Raw genomic sequence first — 20853 nt, 5'->3', positions numbered from 1 at the left:
ACTGACCACTCTTCTGAGAGTTTGACTTGAATTTCCAACTCTTTGCTGGACACATTTCTAGAACATTTTCCTACAGGAAGCAGTAACTTAGTGTGTGTCAAAGAAAACACATCAAATGAGATCTAAAGTTAAGCTCAGAGACAGACAAGTTTGTGTGTACAAGTTAGTGTTTATTCGCATATATTGCAAAGGTAAGTCAAATACATTTTGATTTTCTATTATTTTACATTAATCATTTTTTTTTTTCTATAAACTTGGCCTTCAACTTTTAGGTCCTATGTGTATGAAAACTGAAATTTATAATCAATCTGATAAAATGTGCATGTCTCAGTCTTCCAAACAGTTCATCACATATCATCTTGAATTTGATAGTACATTTCTATAAATATTAAGCAACACATAGAAAATGTGCTTTAGAATTTAAATCAGTTTTCTTACTTAAATTTTTTTTTTTTTTTTTTTTTTTTTAACATTTATTCATCTTTGAGACAAAGAGAAAGAGCGTTAGTGGGGGAGGACCAGAGAGAGAGGGAGACACAGAATCCGAAGCAGGCTCCAGGCTGTGAGCTGTCAGCACAGAGCCGGATGTGGGGCTGGAACTCACTGACTGTGAGATCATGATCTGAGCCAAAGTAGGATGCTCAACTGACTGAGCCACCCACGCGCCCCTCTTTTTTTTTTATTTAAAAAAATTTTTTTTTAATGTTTATGTTTTGTGTGTGAGAGAGAGAGAGAGAGAGAGAGAGACAGGGTGCGAGCAGGGGAGGGGTTAGAGAGAGAAGGAGACACAGAATCTGAAGGAGGCTCCAGGCTCTGAGCTGTCAGCAGAGCCCAACGCGGGGCTCAAACTCATGGAACACAAGATCAGGACCTGAGCCGAAGTCGGACTCCCAACCGATTGAGCCACACAGGCACCCTTAAATCAGTTTTCTTAATCAATTTAGCACTATTCTTTAAACCCAATCCTGAACGATGAGTTGGCAGATCCAAATGAATTCCGCACAGATTCCTAAAGGGTTGTCATAGTGGGTTAGGTTAGTCTTTCAACATAAGAGTATTTACCAAGCCAAAGGCCACTGATAATTGTCAAAGGCCATTACACAAGGAGGTTTAAATTATGAAAAAATCTTTAGAAATATTGTAAATCCTAGGTGGGTTCAGGGATCCTGGTCATTTTAAGGAGAATTTAGAGGTAAACCCCGTAGAAGTAGAGGAATTATGTCCCAAGTTGTCATTTTTCTTCCTATAACTTTATAAAGTTGCAGGAGAATAATCAATCCCGGGACCTAAACCCAGAAGCCAGACTCTGGAGGATAGGAATATTCATCTAATGGAACACTTTGACTAGCTTCTTCAATCTGAGCATTCTGGCAAGTTTTGGTGGAGGAGGGAAAGAAGGTATCGGGTATCTATTACCTTTTTAAATGAATTATCTAGTTAGTGAATATAAAACGAACTATTTTGTTATTCATTAATTGGGGGAGCAAACATAGGTAAAATCGTACAGAGAGGGAGGTTAACCCTACAGGAAACAAAACAACCGCAGTCCTTCTGACATTCCTCCACAAAAGACTCCGGGCCCTACCCGCCTTCCGGGCTCTGCGCACCCAAGCGCGGGCGGGGGCCGGAAGGGCGCGGCTGGGGGCGGAGCGGGTGGGGCCAGGGGCGTGCCCTCGAGAAGGCGGAGACAATATGGCCGCCCGGGGAGCTTGGAGGACCTAAGAGGCGGCGGCCGGAGCCACGCCCCGAGCGGGAGGGCCGCTCTGTGCGCGTCCGCTCTATGATGCTTGCGCGCGTCCCCCGCGCGCCGCGCTGCGGGCGGGGCGGGTCTCCGGGATTCCAAGGGCTCGGTTACGGAAGAAGCGCAGCGCCGGCTGGGGAGGGGGCTGGATGCGCGCGCACCCGGGGGGAGGCCGCTGCTGCCCGGAGCAGGAGGAGGGGGAGAGCGCGGCGGGCGGCAGCGGCGCTGGCGGCGACTCCGCCATAGAGCAGGGGGGCCAGGGCAGCGCGCTCGCCCCGTCCCCGGTGAGCGGCGTGCGCAGGGAAGGCGCTCGGGGCGGCGGCCGTGGCCGGGGGCGGTGGAAGCAGGCGGGCCGGGGCGGCGGCGTCTGTGGCCGTGGCCGGGGCCGGGGCCGTGGCCGGGGACGGGGCCGGGGCCGGGGCCGGGGCCGCGGCCGTCCCCCGAGTGGCGGCGGCGGCCTTGGCGGCGACGGCGGCGGCTGCGGCGGCGGCAGCGGTGGCGGCGGCGCCCCCCGGCGGGAGCCGGTCCCTTTCCCGTCGGGGAGCGCGGGGCCGGGGCCCAGGGGACCCCGGGCCACGGAGAGCGGGAAGAGGATGGATTGCCCGGCCCTCCCCCCCGGATGGAAGAAGGAGGAAGTGATCCGAAAATCTGGGCTCAGTGCCGGCAAGAGCGATGTCTACTACTTCAGGTACCGCCCTGGGGGCGGGGTGGGGGCAGCGGGGTCAGGCCGGGGTCAAGGGTCAACAGCTGACCTGGGCATGGGATGTCAATAGGAGAGCAGGGCCCGAGGGCACTGGCACAGACAGGCTGGCCTGGTAGTGGAAGGTCCCTGAGCCCTTGGGTGAGAGTTGACCCCAGTACAGTGACAGGTCAGGCACAGTATCTGAATGGTGAGAGCCCAGAGGAGGGCGTCTTAGGTTGACAGTGTTGGGGAAAATGGTTTGTGGGAAAAAAAAAAGGTTCTCTGGCAAGGATGGTTAGTCCATAGAAGGGTTAAAAGAAGGTGTAATTCATCGAAACTATAAAACCCAGTCACTGTTGGCTCCTGTCCCAGCCTTTCCCAGATTCATCATCACAAGAGTGTTTAATCATGCACATGTGGAAGAATTAGCTATCTACAGTAATAAGGCTTCAGTTACTTTGTGAGATCCAGGAAAGTTTGGTATAAAGTAGCCGCTTGGAATGCCTGAAGTTTCTTGGAACTCTCATGGTGTTGCAGAACTTAGTCACTTTTGAAAACTGAAACACTGTAATATGTTGTTAGACTCTTAGACCAAAATTTGTCCCCCAGGGGATGTTTGGCAATGTCTGGGGACATTTTTGGTTGTCATACCTTGGAAGGGTGTGCTGCTGGCATGTAGTGGGTAGAGACCAGGGATGCTGCAGGATATTCTGTAATGCACAGAATGGTCCCCACAACAAAGAATTATCTGACCCAAAATGTCACCAGTTTGAGAAATCAGGTTGAGAAATCTTGGTCTGAGTGATTCAGGTTTTTGCCCTGATGTGATCTTGCAATTCTGTGGTTCTGCTGTGCATGCCATTTCTTTGGATGATCCAGTAAGCTCAGGAGAGTGCCTGTGGCTGTTGATATCAGTGGAATTTTCTTATCAACAAATTTGCTTATAAAAATAAACCATCCCATTTACAGAAGAGAATATAAACATATTCACTGGTGTGGAGGGCCGTTTTGTGGGCTGATGGACTCATTTTTCAGGGAATATATTTGGGTGTTGGAGCCAGTTGTCGTCAGCCATTTAGCCATTGGAATAATGTTATGGAGGATTTACTTTCATCAAGTAGGTTAATACATTGCCCCTGGTTGGGGAGGGAGGAATATACACACGCGTGCGCAGTCTCTCTCTCTTTCTCTCTCTCTCTCTCTGTCTCTCCAATGTTTACGAATTGAGAGTACTCTTAAATAGACTTGAGAGGTTAAAAATACATTTGTGCACACACAATGTGATCATCAGTGGTATAACACGTAAATACGACCATATTCCTGATGGCTGCTCAAATGTATGGAAAAATAGTTTCAATTTGTTTCACCTGTTCAAGTAAAAAATGAAAGTGGTGTTGCATGAGAACTTATTTTGTCACTTGGTCTGAGAGCACGCATTTTGAAATCTTAAATAATAAAATGGCAAGCTTTTTTTAAACATTCAGAGGTGATAATCTTGTATTTCCCCATCGTTAAATTTTTTTTTTTAATTTTTTTTTTTTTAACGTTTATTTTCGAGACAGAGACAGAGCATGAACGGGGGAGGGGCAGAGAGAGAGGGAGACACAGAATCGGAAGCAGGCTCCAGGCTCCGAGCCATCAGCCCAGAGCCCGACGCGGGGCTCGAACTCACGGACCGCGAGATCGTGACCTGGCTGAAGTCGGACGCTCAACCGACTGAGCCACCCGGGTGCCCCCCCCCCCCCATCGTTAAATATTAAATTTACTTCAGTAATACTGAAAAGGTTATTGTGGTGGGGCATCTCGGTGGCTCAGTCGGTTGGATGTCCTACTTCGGCTCAGGTCATGATCTTCTGGTCCATGGGTTTGAGCCGTACATTGAGCTCTGTGCTGACAGCTCAGAGCCTGAAGCCTGCTTCCAATTTTGTCTCTCTCTGCCCCTCCCCTGCTCGCGCTCTGTCTCTCTCCATCGCTCAAGAATAAATAAACATTAAAAAATTTTACAAAAGGTTATTGTGGAACAGTAACTCCTCTCAAGTTCACTGGTTTCATGTAGTGCTAGTCACAGTTGTTCACTCTTGCATACTCTTCCATTAACAACTTTTGCTTTCTTTCTAAGCAGGTAGTATGCTACCTTCTTTAGGTGAACTATGTGTTGATGTCTTGTAGCCAGTTACGTTTTACAAGAATATCCTGTGTCTGCGATTGAACTCCTTGAGGGATAGGTGACTAGTCTATTCTCAGTAGAGCATCTTAAACTTTGAAGTTCACTCTCTATGGCATTTCTCCTGGGATACAGTTTGTTTGGTTTTGGGATGACGTATTTGTTCAAACTAACTTTGGGTTATTGCAAGGAGTTTTTTTGTTGTTTTCCTTGCAGTAGCTGGAAAAGTTATTTCAAGAACGCAGATTGCTGTAGTGCTCATTTTGATTTGTGGTCGTAGTATTTTTTTAAATGTGTTGTAAATTTTTCAATGTTAACTTTTTCATACAAACTCAGTAAATATTTTATGGCAGAAAAACTGATCTAATCAGTTTAAGATGAATTTTCCAAACAAATTCATCTGGTATTTTTTGAAGTTTGTTTATTCTGTGAGAGAGAGGAGAGTGAGAGCATGCGTGTGCCAGTGGGGGAGGGGCAGAGAGAGGGTGACAGGATCTGAAGCAGGCTCTGTGCTGACAGCAGAGAGCCTGATGTCGGGCTTGAACTCATGAACCGTGAGATCATGACCCGAGCCGAAGTCGGATGCTTAACCGACTGAGCCACCCGGCTGCCCCTCCAAACAAATTCATTTTACGACAAATCATGAAACCAGTATAGTGATAATTACTTTCTAAAATTGAAGTCTTTTTATTAGACGGTGCAGCATGATTTGCTTTTCACTTTATACAAGATGAAAAGACACAATGAACAGATTTGTGCCACATGTGTTTAGTTAAAGGTTGGAAGGAATGTTATCTAATTGTTTATTGACTACCTACAAAATGTTAGTTATTTGGCAGGATTGTAAGTCAGTCTTGATTCCCTGCTGAGAGGTTATATTCTGAGGCAGTAGGAAACAGGTAGCATGATGTGGTTTTTGTAACAGAGCAGTTATTCTGTGACTTCCGCTTTCAGTGATAAATGATGGAGGACACCTACTCATACTGAAGGTGAACACATTCTTTCTCTATCAAAGTGTCACAGCTTTGCATATTAGCATCCCCACATATCCCCCACCTGTTAAAAACCAGTAGCTCACAAAACACCAGCCATCCGTGTTAGTAGGTGGGTTAAGAGTTAATGCTCCCATTGGTAGTATGAACACCTGCACTCATTTGTTCATGTGGTTCTGATGCCAGCTCCTGAATTGGCCTGCCTCTGGGGAGAGGAATTTAAACAACCCGTGCCTGTTAACATAGGGTGTGGCTTACTTACACTTATTAATTGGGCTGAAATTAAGCTCATCGAGAAAGCCTCAAATTTTGGTAGAATGGTGTTTCGGCTGTTCCCGAGACTGCCGAGTTCTAACAGGAAGGCGTGCCTTGAGTTGCCAGTTAAGCAATATAATTACGCCTTCTGTCAGGATTACCGATAGTGTGTGGCAGTTCATACATTATCATACAAAGTGTGTTTTTACAAAAAGGTGTGGTTAGATAAAGAGCTGGATCTATTGGTAATAGTTTCTGAAAAGTTTGTTGCCACCATATGAACCCCTTATGTGAACAATAATTTTCTCACTGGTCTACTTGGCTCCTGTTATTTCTAGTTTTTGGCTCCCTTCACTTGCTGACTGATATATTTGACATATTATTTTCTTCTGCATAGGACCCTTTTTAGTAGCCAACTCATGCCATTTTTACCTAGTCTAAACTTGTTAGCTTTTAGACTTTTGGTTATAATTTCGGTTAAAGACTTGGGAGTGGAGGTAAACTGTTACAGCTTCTGCCATAAAATATCATGTGGTTGGATACTGGGAACAAAATAGTAAATATTTTTGATTCTTGTATCATAATTATGTTGCATTTGTACCTGATCACTTCTCTGAAAAAAGGATACAGTGGCACTAGAGAACAATTAAAATAATAATAGGGAGCAGGTGCAAGAAGAGAGACTGAATTTATTTCACTTTGATCTGGAAAGAGGAGGACTCAGAGGTCTATAAAATCATGAGTGGTATGATAAAAGTAGAAGTCTTTAGGGAAGGCAGCAGAGCACAGGGGTAAAGAGGTCCAGAGTTGGTATTCTAACTCTGCCCTTACCATTTGGTGCAACCTTGAGCCTGTCACACTTCCTGGTCCTGTGGTTTGTCTGTTTGTAAAGTGCATATATGATTTTACCTGTACTTAGAGTGATACAAGGATTCAGTTTCAGTACACTAAAATAAAAACATAGATATGTTTAAGGACTAATTAGGGAAAATGATTAATTAAATAACTCCAGTTGTATGGGCTGAAGATACAAATAGGTTTAAAAAAATGTATAGGTATATCTGACTTGTTACCGAAGGCTGGTAGGATGCTTTGAGGGCATGAGTTCTGGATCATTGAGCATGTCAGAGTTCAGTCAGATCTTTCCTTCTCTCTCTCTCTCTCTCTCTCTCTCTGACTTTAAAAAAACAAACAAACAAACAAACAAAAAACAACTCTGCCATGTAGTCTTTGTTGGAAAAAACTTGATGGACCAGGGGAGAGATCCATTGTTATAGTTTTGTTTTTTTTTTTTTAAATTTTGTTTATTTTTGAGAGAGACACAGAGTGTGAGCGGGGGAGGGGCAGAGAGAGGGAGACACAGAATCAGAAGCAGGCTCCAGGTTCTGAGCTATCAGCACAGAGCCTGATGCGGGGCTCAAACCCACAAACCGTGAGATCATGACCTGAGCCGAAGTCGGACGCTCAACAACTGAACCACCCCAGTGCTCCCATTGTTATAGTTCTTAAATATTTAAGTCTCTTTGGCTTTCAGTAAATTGGCTTTTCCCCTACCTAATATCTTCTTTCTGGCCTTCCCCATGTGATTAAACCTGGTGTCTCTTGTATTACTCGTATGTTCATTTCTATAGAACCTGTGGCACTCTCACATAACTGTCTTCTTTCCCCCTAGGTACACCTAGATACTAAATAGGTGTTTACCAATTGATGTGATGCTTAAAATTTTATGAAACAAGTCTTAAATGACTTTCTTAGCTATTGCTTTATATTACCTGGTGGTGTGCTGGGGTGAAATTGGTTGGGGTATTTTATTAAGTCCAAGCATTTTCCAGTTTCTTATTTTCATCTTTAGTGTTGAGGATATTATAGAAGGATAGAAAGTAGTTTAGAGATATAGTGAAAATGCTCATAGTGCAGAGACACAAGTGAGAAATCAACATTTGAATCTCATCGAGTCTATAGGTTTGTTTTTTATTAAGTATAGGGTGTTGTGTGTCTTAATTTTATGTGTGTTCTATGTCACAGCTCTCATAGTTTTGGCAGCTATTAGTATTATTTTGCTAAATGCATTACATGTATTATCTTATTGGGTCCTTATAACCCTGTTAGCTGTAGGTGCAATTATCTGCATTTTACACATGCGGACTTGGGACAGGGAAGTTAAGTAATATGCTCAAGGTTGTACTGCTGGTAAGGGCAGAGTTAGAATCCTGATGCAGGGGATTTAACCCCAGAACTTTTAACCACCCTGCTCTGCTGCCTCCCATAGAAAATCCTTACTTGTAATTCTCAAATATTGAACCATCTCATACTTAATCTGCTTTATGGAGCTGGGTGGGCTGCTAAAACAATGTAGTTAGTTACTATTATATTTGCACCTTTAAGTCGACAAAGGGTAAATGTTATTTTATTTTTTTTTGACAAAGGGTAAATTTTAAATCCTATTTGGTAGTGAAGCCATTGTACCAAAAGATGATCTTCCAGCTCTATGTAATGGAGAGAAAAGAAATTGAAAAATTGTGGTAAATTAACATAATTAAAGGAGTTTCATTCTGGGTAATAGAAGTGATCATTTGGTTCAGAAATGTTTCCTCCTTTCTTGCTTGCTCTTTTGATATATGTTTAATTTAGGATTGACCATGTTGTTTCTCAGATATTCAGACAGGCAGCGTGTTTCCTACGGAGCAAGCTATAGGTCATCTTCGTTTTAAAAGCTTTTACTTAAATTAGAAGAAATCAGGGGTGCCTGGGTGGCTCAGTCAGTTAAGCATCCGACTTAACTTGATTTTGGCTCAGGTCATGATCTCATGGTTCGTGGGATCGGTCCCACGTCAGGGCTCTGTGCTGACAGCACGGAGCCTTCCTGGTATCCTCTGTTTGTCTGTCTCAAAATAAATAAATAAATAAACAATGAAAAAAAACTAGAAGAAATCAAATTGTAACTTGCAGTCTAAATGTAGCTCGAGATAGTTTTATGTGTTTCCTCCAAAAAGCTCGTGTGCTTCTTTGAGTTGAGGCACGATTGAAATGTGCGCTGCAGACCAATCAAAAAAATCTCTTTAGTTGGAGAAAGGAATGAAATGCAAGGTTTATTACTAAGTGCTTATTGCATAATTGCAAGTTTGACTTGCTTTTAGTCTTTTCTCTTGAAATAGACTGATTGAAGCCTGGATCTGGAAATAAAAGACACATGGCTGTGGTGGAAATTGTGCTCCAATAATTCTGTCTCAGTTGTACCATCCCAGCTTTCTGTGCTGTGCTAGGGGAATTTTTGTTAGGGTACAACATTGCCATCTGTCCTACATCTGATTTTTCAAATCTGATATGCAAAGTCTCACCTGCCAAAACACCCACAATACCTGTAGTAGAGGAAATACATAGCTCGAAAGGAACTGATACACATATATTCTAGAAATAGTGTCCAACAGAAATTGATAATTTTTTTCAAATTGCTTTTAGAATTTCATTTGTGAGATATAGAGTCATAATTTAATCTTCATAGTGCAGTTTTTTTATTTTTTAGTGCAGCTTTAATTAATCGAGTAGAAGCTGGTGATTTGCAAAGGAAGTGATACTTTTGTGTGTGTGTGTTAGATTTCATAGTGGGACTAATAGAAATTCATAAATTTTTTCCTGTGTTTGAGGTCTTTTCAGACCTGTGTGATGAATTAGAAATAAATCACCAGCTCTTATTTCATGGATTTACTTTTTGACTTGGGGTATTAATACCCTTTGCAGTCCTTGTTTATTGGTCTTTTATGGCTATTTGCCATTTCCACTAAGAAATGCCTAGGCAAATTGTAAAATGAAGTTTTGCTTAACTTCATCAGAACTTCTAAAAACTAAAACTTCACAAGGAAGAATAAAAGTATGGAATAGAGTGAAATTTTAGTAATATCTATGGATCTTATGATTTTTGCCTTGTCTTATAAATTCAAACTTGTTTGGGAACTTGATTACATAAGTTGAATGTAAATAATGGTAAATTCTCAAATTTAAATTTTGAAATTGAACACTTTGTTCAATCATTCAATCAGAAATGATTATGAGTTATTTACAAACATGTGGAAGAAGATTTTTGAAATATATCTTGGTGTTCTTTTTATGCTGGACGAATTCATAGATGAAAGAAAGTGTGAATGTTATAAAATTATTTTCAACATGTATGCAGTGATGTGTGCCTCTCTTTAAAAAAGCCTTTCCCAGAGGCCTGTAGTGGAAACGGGCAAGTCCTATGGCATTTTGAGCATAATTCTGTTAACCTTTCCCACATGTGCTGTAATCGTTGGCAGTCTTGAACACCAGATTCTGAACCTCCTCAAGGTGAGTGGCTGAGTCTGATTCATTCTTGAATCTCCAGTATCCACCATAGTCCCTGCTATACAGAAAGCTCTTAAGAATTGCTTGTTGAATGAAGCAAATAGTTAATACGTTTCTATTAAATGATCTAAAAAACTGGTTAGTGTTGGCTGTAAATAGGCCTGCACTATAGAGGTGGTCTTGTGTCTCTTGCTATAGACAGCATCCTGTCTTGTACCATACCAGGTATGCAGATAGTGAATAGCTGAGGCAAATGTTCTTATTTTTCTTCAGACTTGAGTGTGTTTAGTGTTTGTGTGTGTATTCCATACAGATTTTTAGACCTGAAGGAATCTGTAGTAGGACTTTTGATTACAATTTTCATATTAAAAAATCCTTTTATCCTTTGCTTTAAACATCTACCATCAAAAAGTGCTTTTGTATCATCTGGGGAGGATAACATATTTCTATCTACTGTTAACTAATATATTATTTCTTTGTGCCGTAACTGTAAAGTTATTTGTAATAGTATCTGGTAGGAAGTAGTTTATGATAAAAAATAATGTAAAAGTGGTTATACAGAATACATGTTGCAACTTTATACTCTTAGATCCTACAGTCATAAACTTACTAGTGAGTTCCTAACTGCTTTCTCTCCCCTTCTGTACTTATTTGAAGACCAGTAAGTCTGTCTGTAGACCACACTTGTGTTGCACTGGTTTAGAATAAGAATGGAAACTTCTGAGTCAGAAAATTGGGACTTGAGTCTTGAATCTTGCTTTACTATTTTAACTTGGACAGATTTATAAGCTTCCATAATATAAGCCTCTGATCCCTCAACTGTAAATCAAAGGTAAGAAGTTTACCTCGTGGAATTTTTTTATGTTAAATGAAAGTACGTGTAAGACATTTGGCATGTAGTAGATGGTCAGCAGATCAATAAAATGGTAGTTTCTTTCCCTTCGCTTAATTAACCAATGTAAACAGTTGTTAATTATGTGGAGATTTACAGTATTTTAATTTTGAAATGTGATTAGGGCATGTTCATCAGGGTTTTTAGAAATATTTTATTTTTTCCCCTGATTAGAAGAGTGACCCATGCTCAGTGTGGAAATTGGGAAAATATAGGAGTGTAGAGAGAGCAATGACAATCAGCTTTGTAGTCCTAAAGAGAATCAGTGTTAATATTTTGACATATTGCCTTCCATTCTCTGTGTATATAGGTGTATATGTTCTTTTTAAAAATTTGTTTTTAATGTTTACTTATTTTTGAGAGAGAGCGAGAGAGAGAGAGAGCGCGCGAGAGAGAGAGCGCGAGCAAGCGCATGAGCAGGGAAGGGGCAGAGAGGGAGACACAGAATCTGAAGCAGGCTCCAGGCTCTGAGCTGTTAGCACAGAGCCCGACACAGGGCTCAAACTCATGAACCAGGAGATCATGACCTGAGCTGAAGTTGGACGCTCAACTGACTGAGCCACTCAGGCACCCCTGTGTGTACGTTCTTTTATAGTTCTTTTTACACTTGGAAGAATCCATAGATTAAAGCAAGGATGAATGTCTTAAAATTATTTTTAACATGTATGCTGTGATGTATGCGTTTCTTTAAAAAGGCCTATTCCAGAGGCCCCCTACCTCTTTTTTCAAAATATAGTCTTTTTTTTTGGGGGGGGTATACTTATCTAATTTTTTATTATGGAAAAATTCAAATGTGCAAGAGCAAAAATTGTTAGAAAAGTGTAATGAAGCTCCTATGGGCTCATCAACCAGTTTTAATAATTATGAACTCCTGGCCAAGCTTGTTTCATCAATATGCAACTCCCTTTTCCCATTATATTTTGAAATAATTCCCAGATGTATTTAATTTCTGACATTTCCATAACAGTGTCCAGTCCTCAATTCAACCAAAATAACCAGTGTTTTTTCCTTTTTTCTTTCTCACCTTTAGGCAGTGGGATGAGATTAGGTAGTGGATCACCCTGGCTTTTATTTTTTTCTAGCTTTGATATAGAGATAATAGAATTTGCTATCAGTAATATACTGTTTGCATGTTGTTTGTTACATAAATGCTAGTTTATGGAATGAGAATGATTGGTACAGAATTCATATTATACTTAAGGTCTTTTATTACCACTTAAAATTGCGTTGGTGATTCCTTAAACATTTATGCCAAGGGAAAAGGTGCAATGTTGTCACATTTTACCAGCAGCCAAACTGTAAATAACTTTTTTTCCCTAATGATACTTTAAAAATAATTCTCTACCTCTCCCTCAACTGCTAAGGAAGTTCTTTAATGCTCACATTTACTTGCCCAAACTTCATATTTTTAAAAAATTACTTTGAAATTTTCAGGGGATATATACAGCTTGTATACTTTAATGTTTGTTTTAAACATTTTATTATAGAAATTTTCAAACATATATGTAAAAGTAGATCATATAAAAAAACTACCAAGTACTCAATTCAGCAGTTGTTAATCTTATTTCTTCCATCCCCCAATGTACTACCTCGACTCAACCTTATTATTTGGAAGCAAATCTGACATCATATCATTTCATTCATAAATAACTACTTGAGTATGCTGCTTGTGAAGATAAGATTTAAACTTGTAGAAGTTTTATAACCATGTAGAACTAACTCAGTATTTCAAAGCCAGAATACAAGAGATGCCAATAGGCAGTTTGTGATTATTTACCTGATACTGGCAGTAATTGCTATATGGTTCAGAGGAAGGAAACCTTCCACTGCTTCATTCTGGGAAGGAAGGCTTTTTATGGAAGAGCTATAATGTGGATTGGTATTTCTGGGCCCTTGAGGATCAGGGTTGGAGTCCTGCATTATGGATTGGGTAACAGGTATGATTTGCAAAAGGCCTAAGAGGGAACCATTCAGCCTGTTTCGAACAGTGAATAAACTAACATGGTTGGAGCAGAGGTCATTGAGTAAGAGGAGTGGAAAGTAGGGTTGACAGGTTCAGAGGAGGTTAGAAAAAGGATCTTAAATGCAGAGCTAAGATGTTTGGTATCCTTTTGCTAATGGGTTAAAGTCATTGAAGGCTTTTCAGCTGAAACTATGGTCAGAGTGGTGTTTAGGAAGAGTAATTTGGGTAGTTTAGAATGCAGAGACCAGCAAGTAGAAAGTCAGTTAGCCTGTCCTGGTGATTCAGACTCAAGGTGATAAAGACTTGATTTGGGCAATGGCAATGGAAAGGAAGGATAGATTCAAAGAAAGGAACTGGATTTAGTAGTACCTGATGGGAGACATAAGTAAGACAAGACAAGACAAGTAGATAAAATGTACTGGAGACAAACTGCAGACGAGGGCTGAAGATGGTTCACTTTAGGAAAGGCCTGCGTGTAAAGGTGGGAGGAAAGGAACTAAAAAAGGGAGATTGGGAGCTGACTTGTAGGTAGATTTCTCTGTGTGTATGTCATACAGCTTTGAAGCAATGGTATACGTTATTTGAATTAATTGATTTGACAGTTTTCTGATTATGTATTTTGTACCGAAGTACAAGATAATTTTGATTTCAGATCTTAGTCTCAACCAAAATTTGACTTGTGGAGACAGTTGTTAAAGTCAGAGAAGTCTTTTTCTTTCGGTACTTACTCTGTAACTAACAAATAAGCTTTAACATTTAAAGAGGTATGAAACAAAGGAAGTTGATGTTTTTTTGATCTCAAACTTTTCCAGAGCTGTAGCTTAGGGAATTTTTAGTATGGAGGTTTTTCTCATGCCTCACAAAGTACTGTTGGAGAGTGATGCCCTCCTGAACATGCTCTTCAGCCGTGTAGCTGGCCGTCTGCTGTCCACAGTGCTCCTTGTCGCTCATAGGCCAGCTCTCCTTATTGTGCTCTGATTACTGCCACCTCCACAGTTCATCCTGTTAGAAACTGGTTCGGAGGTATACTGGTGTTTGCTCAGACTCTGGGCTCCTCATCCTGTTCGACTGAACATCGTGATGATCCATGAAAACATATGTTCTGCTCCACCAGAGGAGTGTTTTCAGGGTGCAGTTGCACAGGCCAGGAGCAGGTCTTCAGAAGAGTTGCTTTTTCTGTGGAGACTGGCAGGGTGTGCTATCGTCAGGTAGCTCAGGGAATGATGATCACAGGTGAGTATACAGAGCGATAAAATGGGAATACCACTAAACTAAGGTGACCAGAATTAAAGTAGTTTCTGTTATCTCAATGAAATTTTTTTAGAGTGGAAAGTCAGATGCTAATAAAATTTCTTTTTGATAATCTCTAGTTAGAAACCTCTAAGGCGGTGTTACACGGAAGTACTTTAAACAGTTTAATTAAAATGAAAGCTAGCAAAGGCATAGATGAAATGTCCTCATCTGAAATTAAAACTCTCACATCTTTGATTTTCATTTCATCATTATTTAGGGTATTTGGAGGGTAGGAGAAGTTAAAGGTGAGACCACAAGTTGGTTCTGGGTGGGCATATCTAGGGGACAGTTGGTAGGGAATTTTTTTGTGTGGTTGAAAGTGAAATATTAGTATTTCATTACTGGGATTAGAAGTAATCGCTTTGGTTAGAGAAAGCTGAAAATGACTAATATCCTTCACTAGTCTACTAGAATGTTCCTAGGTTATAGTTTGCTGCTTTTAGAATAAAAGCTTAGTCATGCTAATCCCTGGTGTGTGTGAGATTGCGACCTACTTACTGCAGCCATCTTAGAGGGCAGACCGATGATGACTTAGTCATTCTGGGTAGTTTTTTTGTTCATCTAGCATTATTTCCTCCACCACTTTCAGGGTCATGTCGGTGCTATCCACATATTTCTGTACCTGATGGGAAGAATTCTTACTTAACCATTCCCTTGGCCTTTGCCTTTCTATATGCTTGCCTTCATCTTGTGCAGAGGAAGGTCTCTGGTTTATAATCTCCTGGGGCAGCCAGGTTGACTTCCCTAAAACACTAAGCACAAGCTATAGCAGTTACAGAGAACGGCTTGTACCACTGTTCTGAAGGCAGCCGTGTGTGTGACCAGTACTTGTAGCTCTCCCGCGTAGATGCCGCATAGAATTCCGTCTTTATGACTGGGGATAGTGATTTGTATGAATAACCGATAGAGTACCAGTTAATAGTCTACCTTTTTTGGGATATGTTCATAGCTAAGACTTGATTTCCACTTTCTTCATTGCTAATTTAGTTTATCGGTAGAGTATGTCAGGCCTTTCTCACAGTTTCCATTTGATTTTTAAAATCAGTAGACATAGGAACTATTTAAACCATATTAAATTGCTAATCTAGATTATAAGCTATGCAGTCACATTAATCGAGTTCTTACGTAGTTAGATTTCCTTAATTTGGGGAGGAGTGTCTAAAACTGATTTCTAATGAGTTTTGTTCTAGAGTGATGTTATACTGAGGCTCTAGTATGTGTTCAACTGCAGTAGATAGCTGGCATTTCCACCGTTTCATAAGAAACTACTCATTGCAGGGCTAATTTGTGAATTTAGTAAATTGATTTCTTAAAAAATGATTTTCTGGTTGTCTGTAAGCTGTATCCTTAAAAATAATAGTGCTTATCTTTTTGGTAGAAGTTGCTACCTTAGTATTTTCATTTTCTGGAGCATTAGTCTGTTGAAACTAAGTCCACTCTTAAGCTCAGCTTTTATTGCACTAATAAGATGTCTTATTAGATGGAAGTCTGATTGAGAACTATCATTTTATTTTGTAGAGAGGTTTTTATTCATATTTGAGGTATATCAAATAGGTTATCAGAATCTTGTTGACCTTAACTGGAATTTCTGATGATAAGGACTAAATGGCTATTCTAGCTTAATCTTCATTGTAGTTGTATAAGTGACATAATGGAATAATCTTTACCAAGTTTTCAAACTAATTTGGGTCTTTAATTCTTTATTTCTTATGTAGTGTAATAGATTAATCATGAAAATATTTTCTGGTTCGATTTTAAGAGTCCATGCAACATAACTTACATAAGTATAGAACTTACCATTTTATTGTGTCTGCAAATGAAACTTATGTTCTTTACTATTCAACTGATAAAGTATTTTGTTGTGAGAAAGTTACTTTGTTCAGTGTTCATATATGTTAATTCATGTTTGAGAGTTTTAAAAAGTGGCATTGCAATTTCTGGTTGTTTGAATCATCAAGGAAATACATAGAGATTTTTGTAATGAAGTAGAATTGCAGAGATATAGTAGATTTATTTCTAACTGGGTTTGGAGAATCACAGCTTCACAGAAGAGGTGACATTTTACTTGGGCTTGGAGGCTTTAATAATCTTACGACAGGCAGGATATTGCCTATGTTCATGCTTCCGTCTGGAAAGACATGGCTAAAAGTCAAAGGTACATGGAGTATTTCTGGTGACATTGAGTTTGGAACATGGGGTACCAAGGCTGGTGGAGAAACGGACTTTTGAAAATAACTGTAAACAAATGGAAGGTCTTTGATGTGTTCCTGGGGAGGTGAAGCTATTTTCGTCAGCATTGAGGAGCCTGAACATTTAGCACTTGGTGTCAGATGTGTGGCTGAGGGGTGGGGCACTGAAGCATCATCAAGTGGCTTTCTCGTTTGGTGGATCAGGCGCTAGGTGGACGGCAGTGGGGCCACAACAGAGGACGATATGAGATGGGGTTTGGGGTGCAAGTTTGTGGTGGGCAGAGATGGCTCAAGCTTGGAAACATCTGGAGGATTATGTACGGTTTGTTTGTCATACTGAGCATATTTGGAAATCTGGTTAGAATGAGAGTGGAGGTTTACTTCTGCGTAATCTTGTATTCTTTCCTCTCCTGTGTTCTAGTTCTCTGAGTTTGTTCTACTCCGTTATGTCCTAGTTGTTACTGGTTGTTACCTCCATCTGTAGGCTGAATTTTATCACTTGAATTGTGTTTCAAGAATACTTGAATTCTGTGATTGTCGAAAAAAAAATGCCGATATGATCTTCATTTGTCTTGAAGTGAGTGGTGGCACAGAATTTGTGACAAAGTGCGGCGTGTTGGTTTGGATTTGACCCAGAGAAAAGTTTTGCTCTTCCAGGGCAGTATTTTGTAGCTTGGTTTCCCACGCAAAATTCCCTTTTGTTTTCCTGTTCAATTATTTTTCTTTTATTGTGGTCCGTTAGTGCAAGGTTAAGTTCTAAATAGGACATGTTGGCTTTTTTTGAGAAATAATTTAGAATTCTTACAGTTCTCTTCTGGTAACCTATCTATGCTGACTTTAATAGTTGGTTTTAGCACGTTTGGCTCAGAAAATTTATTAGGTAAAACTGGGGCATTTTTCCTATAAAATTTTTCTTATAGATCAATGCCACACAGCAAAAAACTTTTTTAGGAAACACTAGTTTAGTTTAGCTTTCTGTATAATTTTGGCACTTTTATAATTTTCCAGCTTTGACAATATTTTCTTAGGAGAAGTTATCCTTTTTTTTTTTTTTAGTTTGTTTGTTTTGAGAGAGAGAGAGGGCGGGCAGGGTAGAAGGAGAGAGACAATCCCAAACGGGGTCTGTGCTGACAGTGCGAGCCCTATGTGAGGCTTGAACTCATGAACTGTGAGATCATGACCTGAGCCAAAATCAAGAGTTGGATGCTTAACTGACTGAGCCACCCGGGCAACCTGAGAAGTTATTCTTGATAAGCTTCTCCAAGGTAGGAGTTTGGGTAAAAAAATTCATGTCAACAATGTTCACACCATTTGCAAATGTTTGCCTCAGTTTCCTCCTTTTAGGGAGCATTTAAATACTATCAGAATTCAGTATTTTTTTTTTTTTCTATTGTAATGTTGTGAGTTCAGATGGGTAGCCCAAAGAGTATATGGATTCCAAGTGTTTCTGTTTTTTTGTTTGTTTGTTTTTTTGTATGTGTGTTTTTAACAAGGATTGTTGACTTCAGAAGAATGTGTTCTGAAGTTCTGATTACTACTGACGTTGTGTATATGTAATACTTACAAGAAAAAGCATTTCAAAAGTCAGTTTGGAAGTAGTTTGTAATGTTGAAGACCTTTGCAGCATGTGCATTGTGCTCTGCATGCAGTTTGTACCTGGATTCTGTCAGTGGCTCTGGAGTGAGTGACCAGTGGGATAATCTGCAGTAACATCTGCAGATGTTACTCCAGCGGTGTACCTAGTGGAGTGTAATACTAGATGAAGCGTTATCTCTCCTTACAGGGAAGTTGTGAAGTTCCTTTAAAACTTTACCATTTCTTTGAAAAAAATAAACATATTGGGAGAGAAAAGAAGATGCGTGGAGATCTAAATACTGCTATCTTTTGTACAATTGATGTTATCTTTCTTCTAGTCCAAGTGGTAAGAAGTTCAGAAGCAAACCTCAGTTGGCAAGGTACCTGGGAAATACTGTTGACCTCAGCAGTTTTGACTTCAGAACTGGAAAGATGATGCCTAGTAAATTACAGAAGAACAAACAGAGACTGCGGAATGATCCTCTCAATCAAAATAAGGTTGGTTAATTTACTTAGAGCATATGTATCCTATTTCAAAAGCTTTCCACAAAGTATCTTACATGGTAATTATGTCACTAGAATTTTGGCTGTGTCTGAATGTCTTAGTCTACCCTGCCCTGGCAAAGCATTTTGACTTATAAATCTGATTAATTTATGGTAGTTGACAGTACTTTGCATAAGTAAATTGTGCACAGTTGAGAACAATATTTCAGTATCTCTTAAATATCACATTTTTGGCCCATTGGGACTTTTTACAAAAGATTTCTGTGTTGATGTTAATTGTCTCATTTTTTTTTTCTTAAAATAGTTGCCGTTGCCAAAGAGAGGCAAAATTTTAATGTGGCAAGTATCCTTACCACATAGTTTATGCTTACCTATCAATTTTTGGGATTAGGATTTGAGAAAGGGTAGTTTTTATTTTGACTTTTGATGATGTGGAGGAGAAGGACTTGTAGCAATAATATTCTCATCCGGATACGCTGATTGGATTTTTTTCCATTAGCTCTTATTTTTATTGAGCTGCTTGTTTGATGGTTTATTGTGTAGGAATTTAAACAAGTAGAGTTTGAGTTACTATGCTAATTTAATTGCATTACAGCATCCAATATCTTTGCTAAGAAAGCTTCCCTCCCCACCCCCGCCCCAAGGGCGGCTAATCTTACGTAACCATTTTGTCTCAATTTTTCTTCCTCTAAACTTCAGAGATATATGTATGTGTATTGCCACCACTATCATCTCACACTGACTGTGAACATAGTGGAGGGAAAAGCAAGGGCTTTTCTTCCAGGGTATATATAACCTTGCTACAGTCAGTTGCATGCCACTTGGGAGTCTAGCATTCACTGTAGGAACCCCGAGGCGGTGTGTAGAATGAGACAGGCTTTGGAACCAGGCAGGCTCTGCCACTTATTAGCTCAGGCAGTCATGGGGTGACTCTTTTAACTTCGCATGGCCTCAGATTTCTCATTTGTGAAAGTAAGGTAGTGCACTCTTTCCCTTAGCATTACTGCGAGGAGTAAATAGGAATTAATATGAAAACATCTAATAAAGTGTTTGACCCATGTGAGTTCCTTTCTTTTCCGCATCGCGCCCTCCTAAGCTCCAAGCTTCCTCGGTGAACAGTGTTGCTTGGTGGCCAGTGTGGGAAACTCTTTGACTGAAGATCTCTTCCTCTGTACCTTTTTACTTTTCCTGAAAGGCTATGGGTCTCTGCTTCATAGCTCTCTTTATTCAGAATTCAGCCGAATAATTTGTTTATAATAGTTTAATTTCCAAAAATTGGTATGGGGGTCAGAGTGCACTATTTCCTCATCTGTTGCATTGGTCACCATGCATTGATGTCCATAGGGGCATTGTCAAGTACCATGTTTAGATAGGCAGAACGGGAAGGGAAAGCTGAAATTGCTTTCTCTATTGCTTAATTGTGGGGTTACTTTGGGTTGATAGTTACGAAGTGTTAAGGGTAAAAAAGATAGTGGTAGTACAGGGAGCTCAGATTACCAAAAGTGAGTGTAGTGTGTATAGGTGAAGCTCTGTGATTCAGTTTAAGAGAACCTTTATTCTGGGTTTATTTTGCCGCTTAAATGTACAGAGGAATATTAAGATTTATTTTTCTAAAACTGCTTTAAAAAAACAAAAACAACTCTAACCACATTGCTGGGTACCTATCAAAAGGGCTCAAATATTTGTGAAATGAATGGAATATTTTCAAACTGCCCTATTGTTATCAGAATCACAGTTAAGCTACAGTAAGTGTAATGTGAAGATTTATACCTGATAGTTACGATTCACTAAACAACCAAAAACTAATTCGTCTCTTTAGTTTGTGTGCACCTTTATGCTCTAGCTGCGCTGGACTGCTCATCCTCCTGCACCATGGCATGTGCTTTCGAGATTCTGCTTGCGCATGTGCTGTTTCCTCTGCTTGGAATGCGCTTCCCCCCTTCCCCTCCATCTGGTGAACTCCTGCTCATCCAAGGCCCAGCTCCATTGTCTCCACCTCTGTGAAGCCCGCCCCTGCATTCATCAGGCAGGACCAGTCCCTTCTTCCATAATGCCTCCCTGGTGCTTTGCCATTGTATTTGTGATTGTTTGTCTGCTTCAACTAGACTGTGAGCTCCCTGAGGGCAGGGACTGTCTTTTTCTTTCTTTTTCTTTTTTTTTTTTTTTTTTTTTTTTTGTATAGGTAGTCCAAAGCCTAGCACACGGTAGGTACTTAATAAATGTTTGCTTCATGTTTATTTGATTTAATATTCACCTCATTCCGGAAGTTTCTAGTGGTCATAA

General features: G+C 40.2%; 1 protein-coding gene across 1 annotated transcript in view; it reads left to right on the top strand.

The window, feature by feature from the left end:
* The first annotated feature begins 1740 nt into the window (after window positions 1-1740).
* MBD2 (methyl-CpG binding domain protein 2) overlaps window positions 1741-20853 on the top strand; it is a 65910-nt gene continuing 46797 nt past the window's right edge. The window contains exons 1-2 of the mRNA XM_019464022.2: window positions 1741-2429; window positions 18405-18564. Of these exons, the coding sequence (XP_019319567.1) occupies window positions 1891-2429; window positions 18405-18564 (699 nt within the window). The 5' untranslated portion in view covers window positions 1741-1890. The remainder of the gene's footprint in view (window positions 2430-18404; window positions 18565-20853) is intronic.

The sequence above is a fragment of the Panthera pardus genome, unplaced genomic scaffold (genome assembly GCF_024362965.1).
Source record: "Panthera pardus isolate Hobbes unplaced genomic scaffold, ASM2436296v1 HiC_scaffold_15, whole genome shotgun sequence".
NCBI lineage: Eukaryota > Metazoa > Chordata > Mammalia > Carnivora > Felidae > Panthera > Panthera pardus.
The sequence above is the reverse complement of the archived record's forward strand: the minus strand, read 5'-3'. Positions and strand labels throughout refer to the sequence as shown.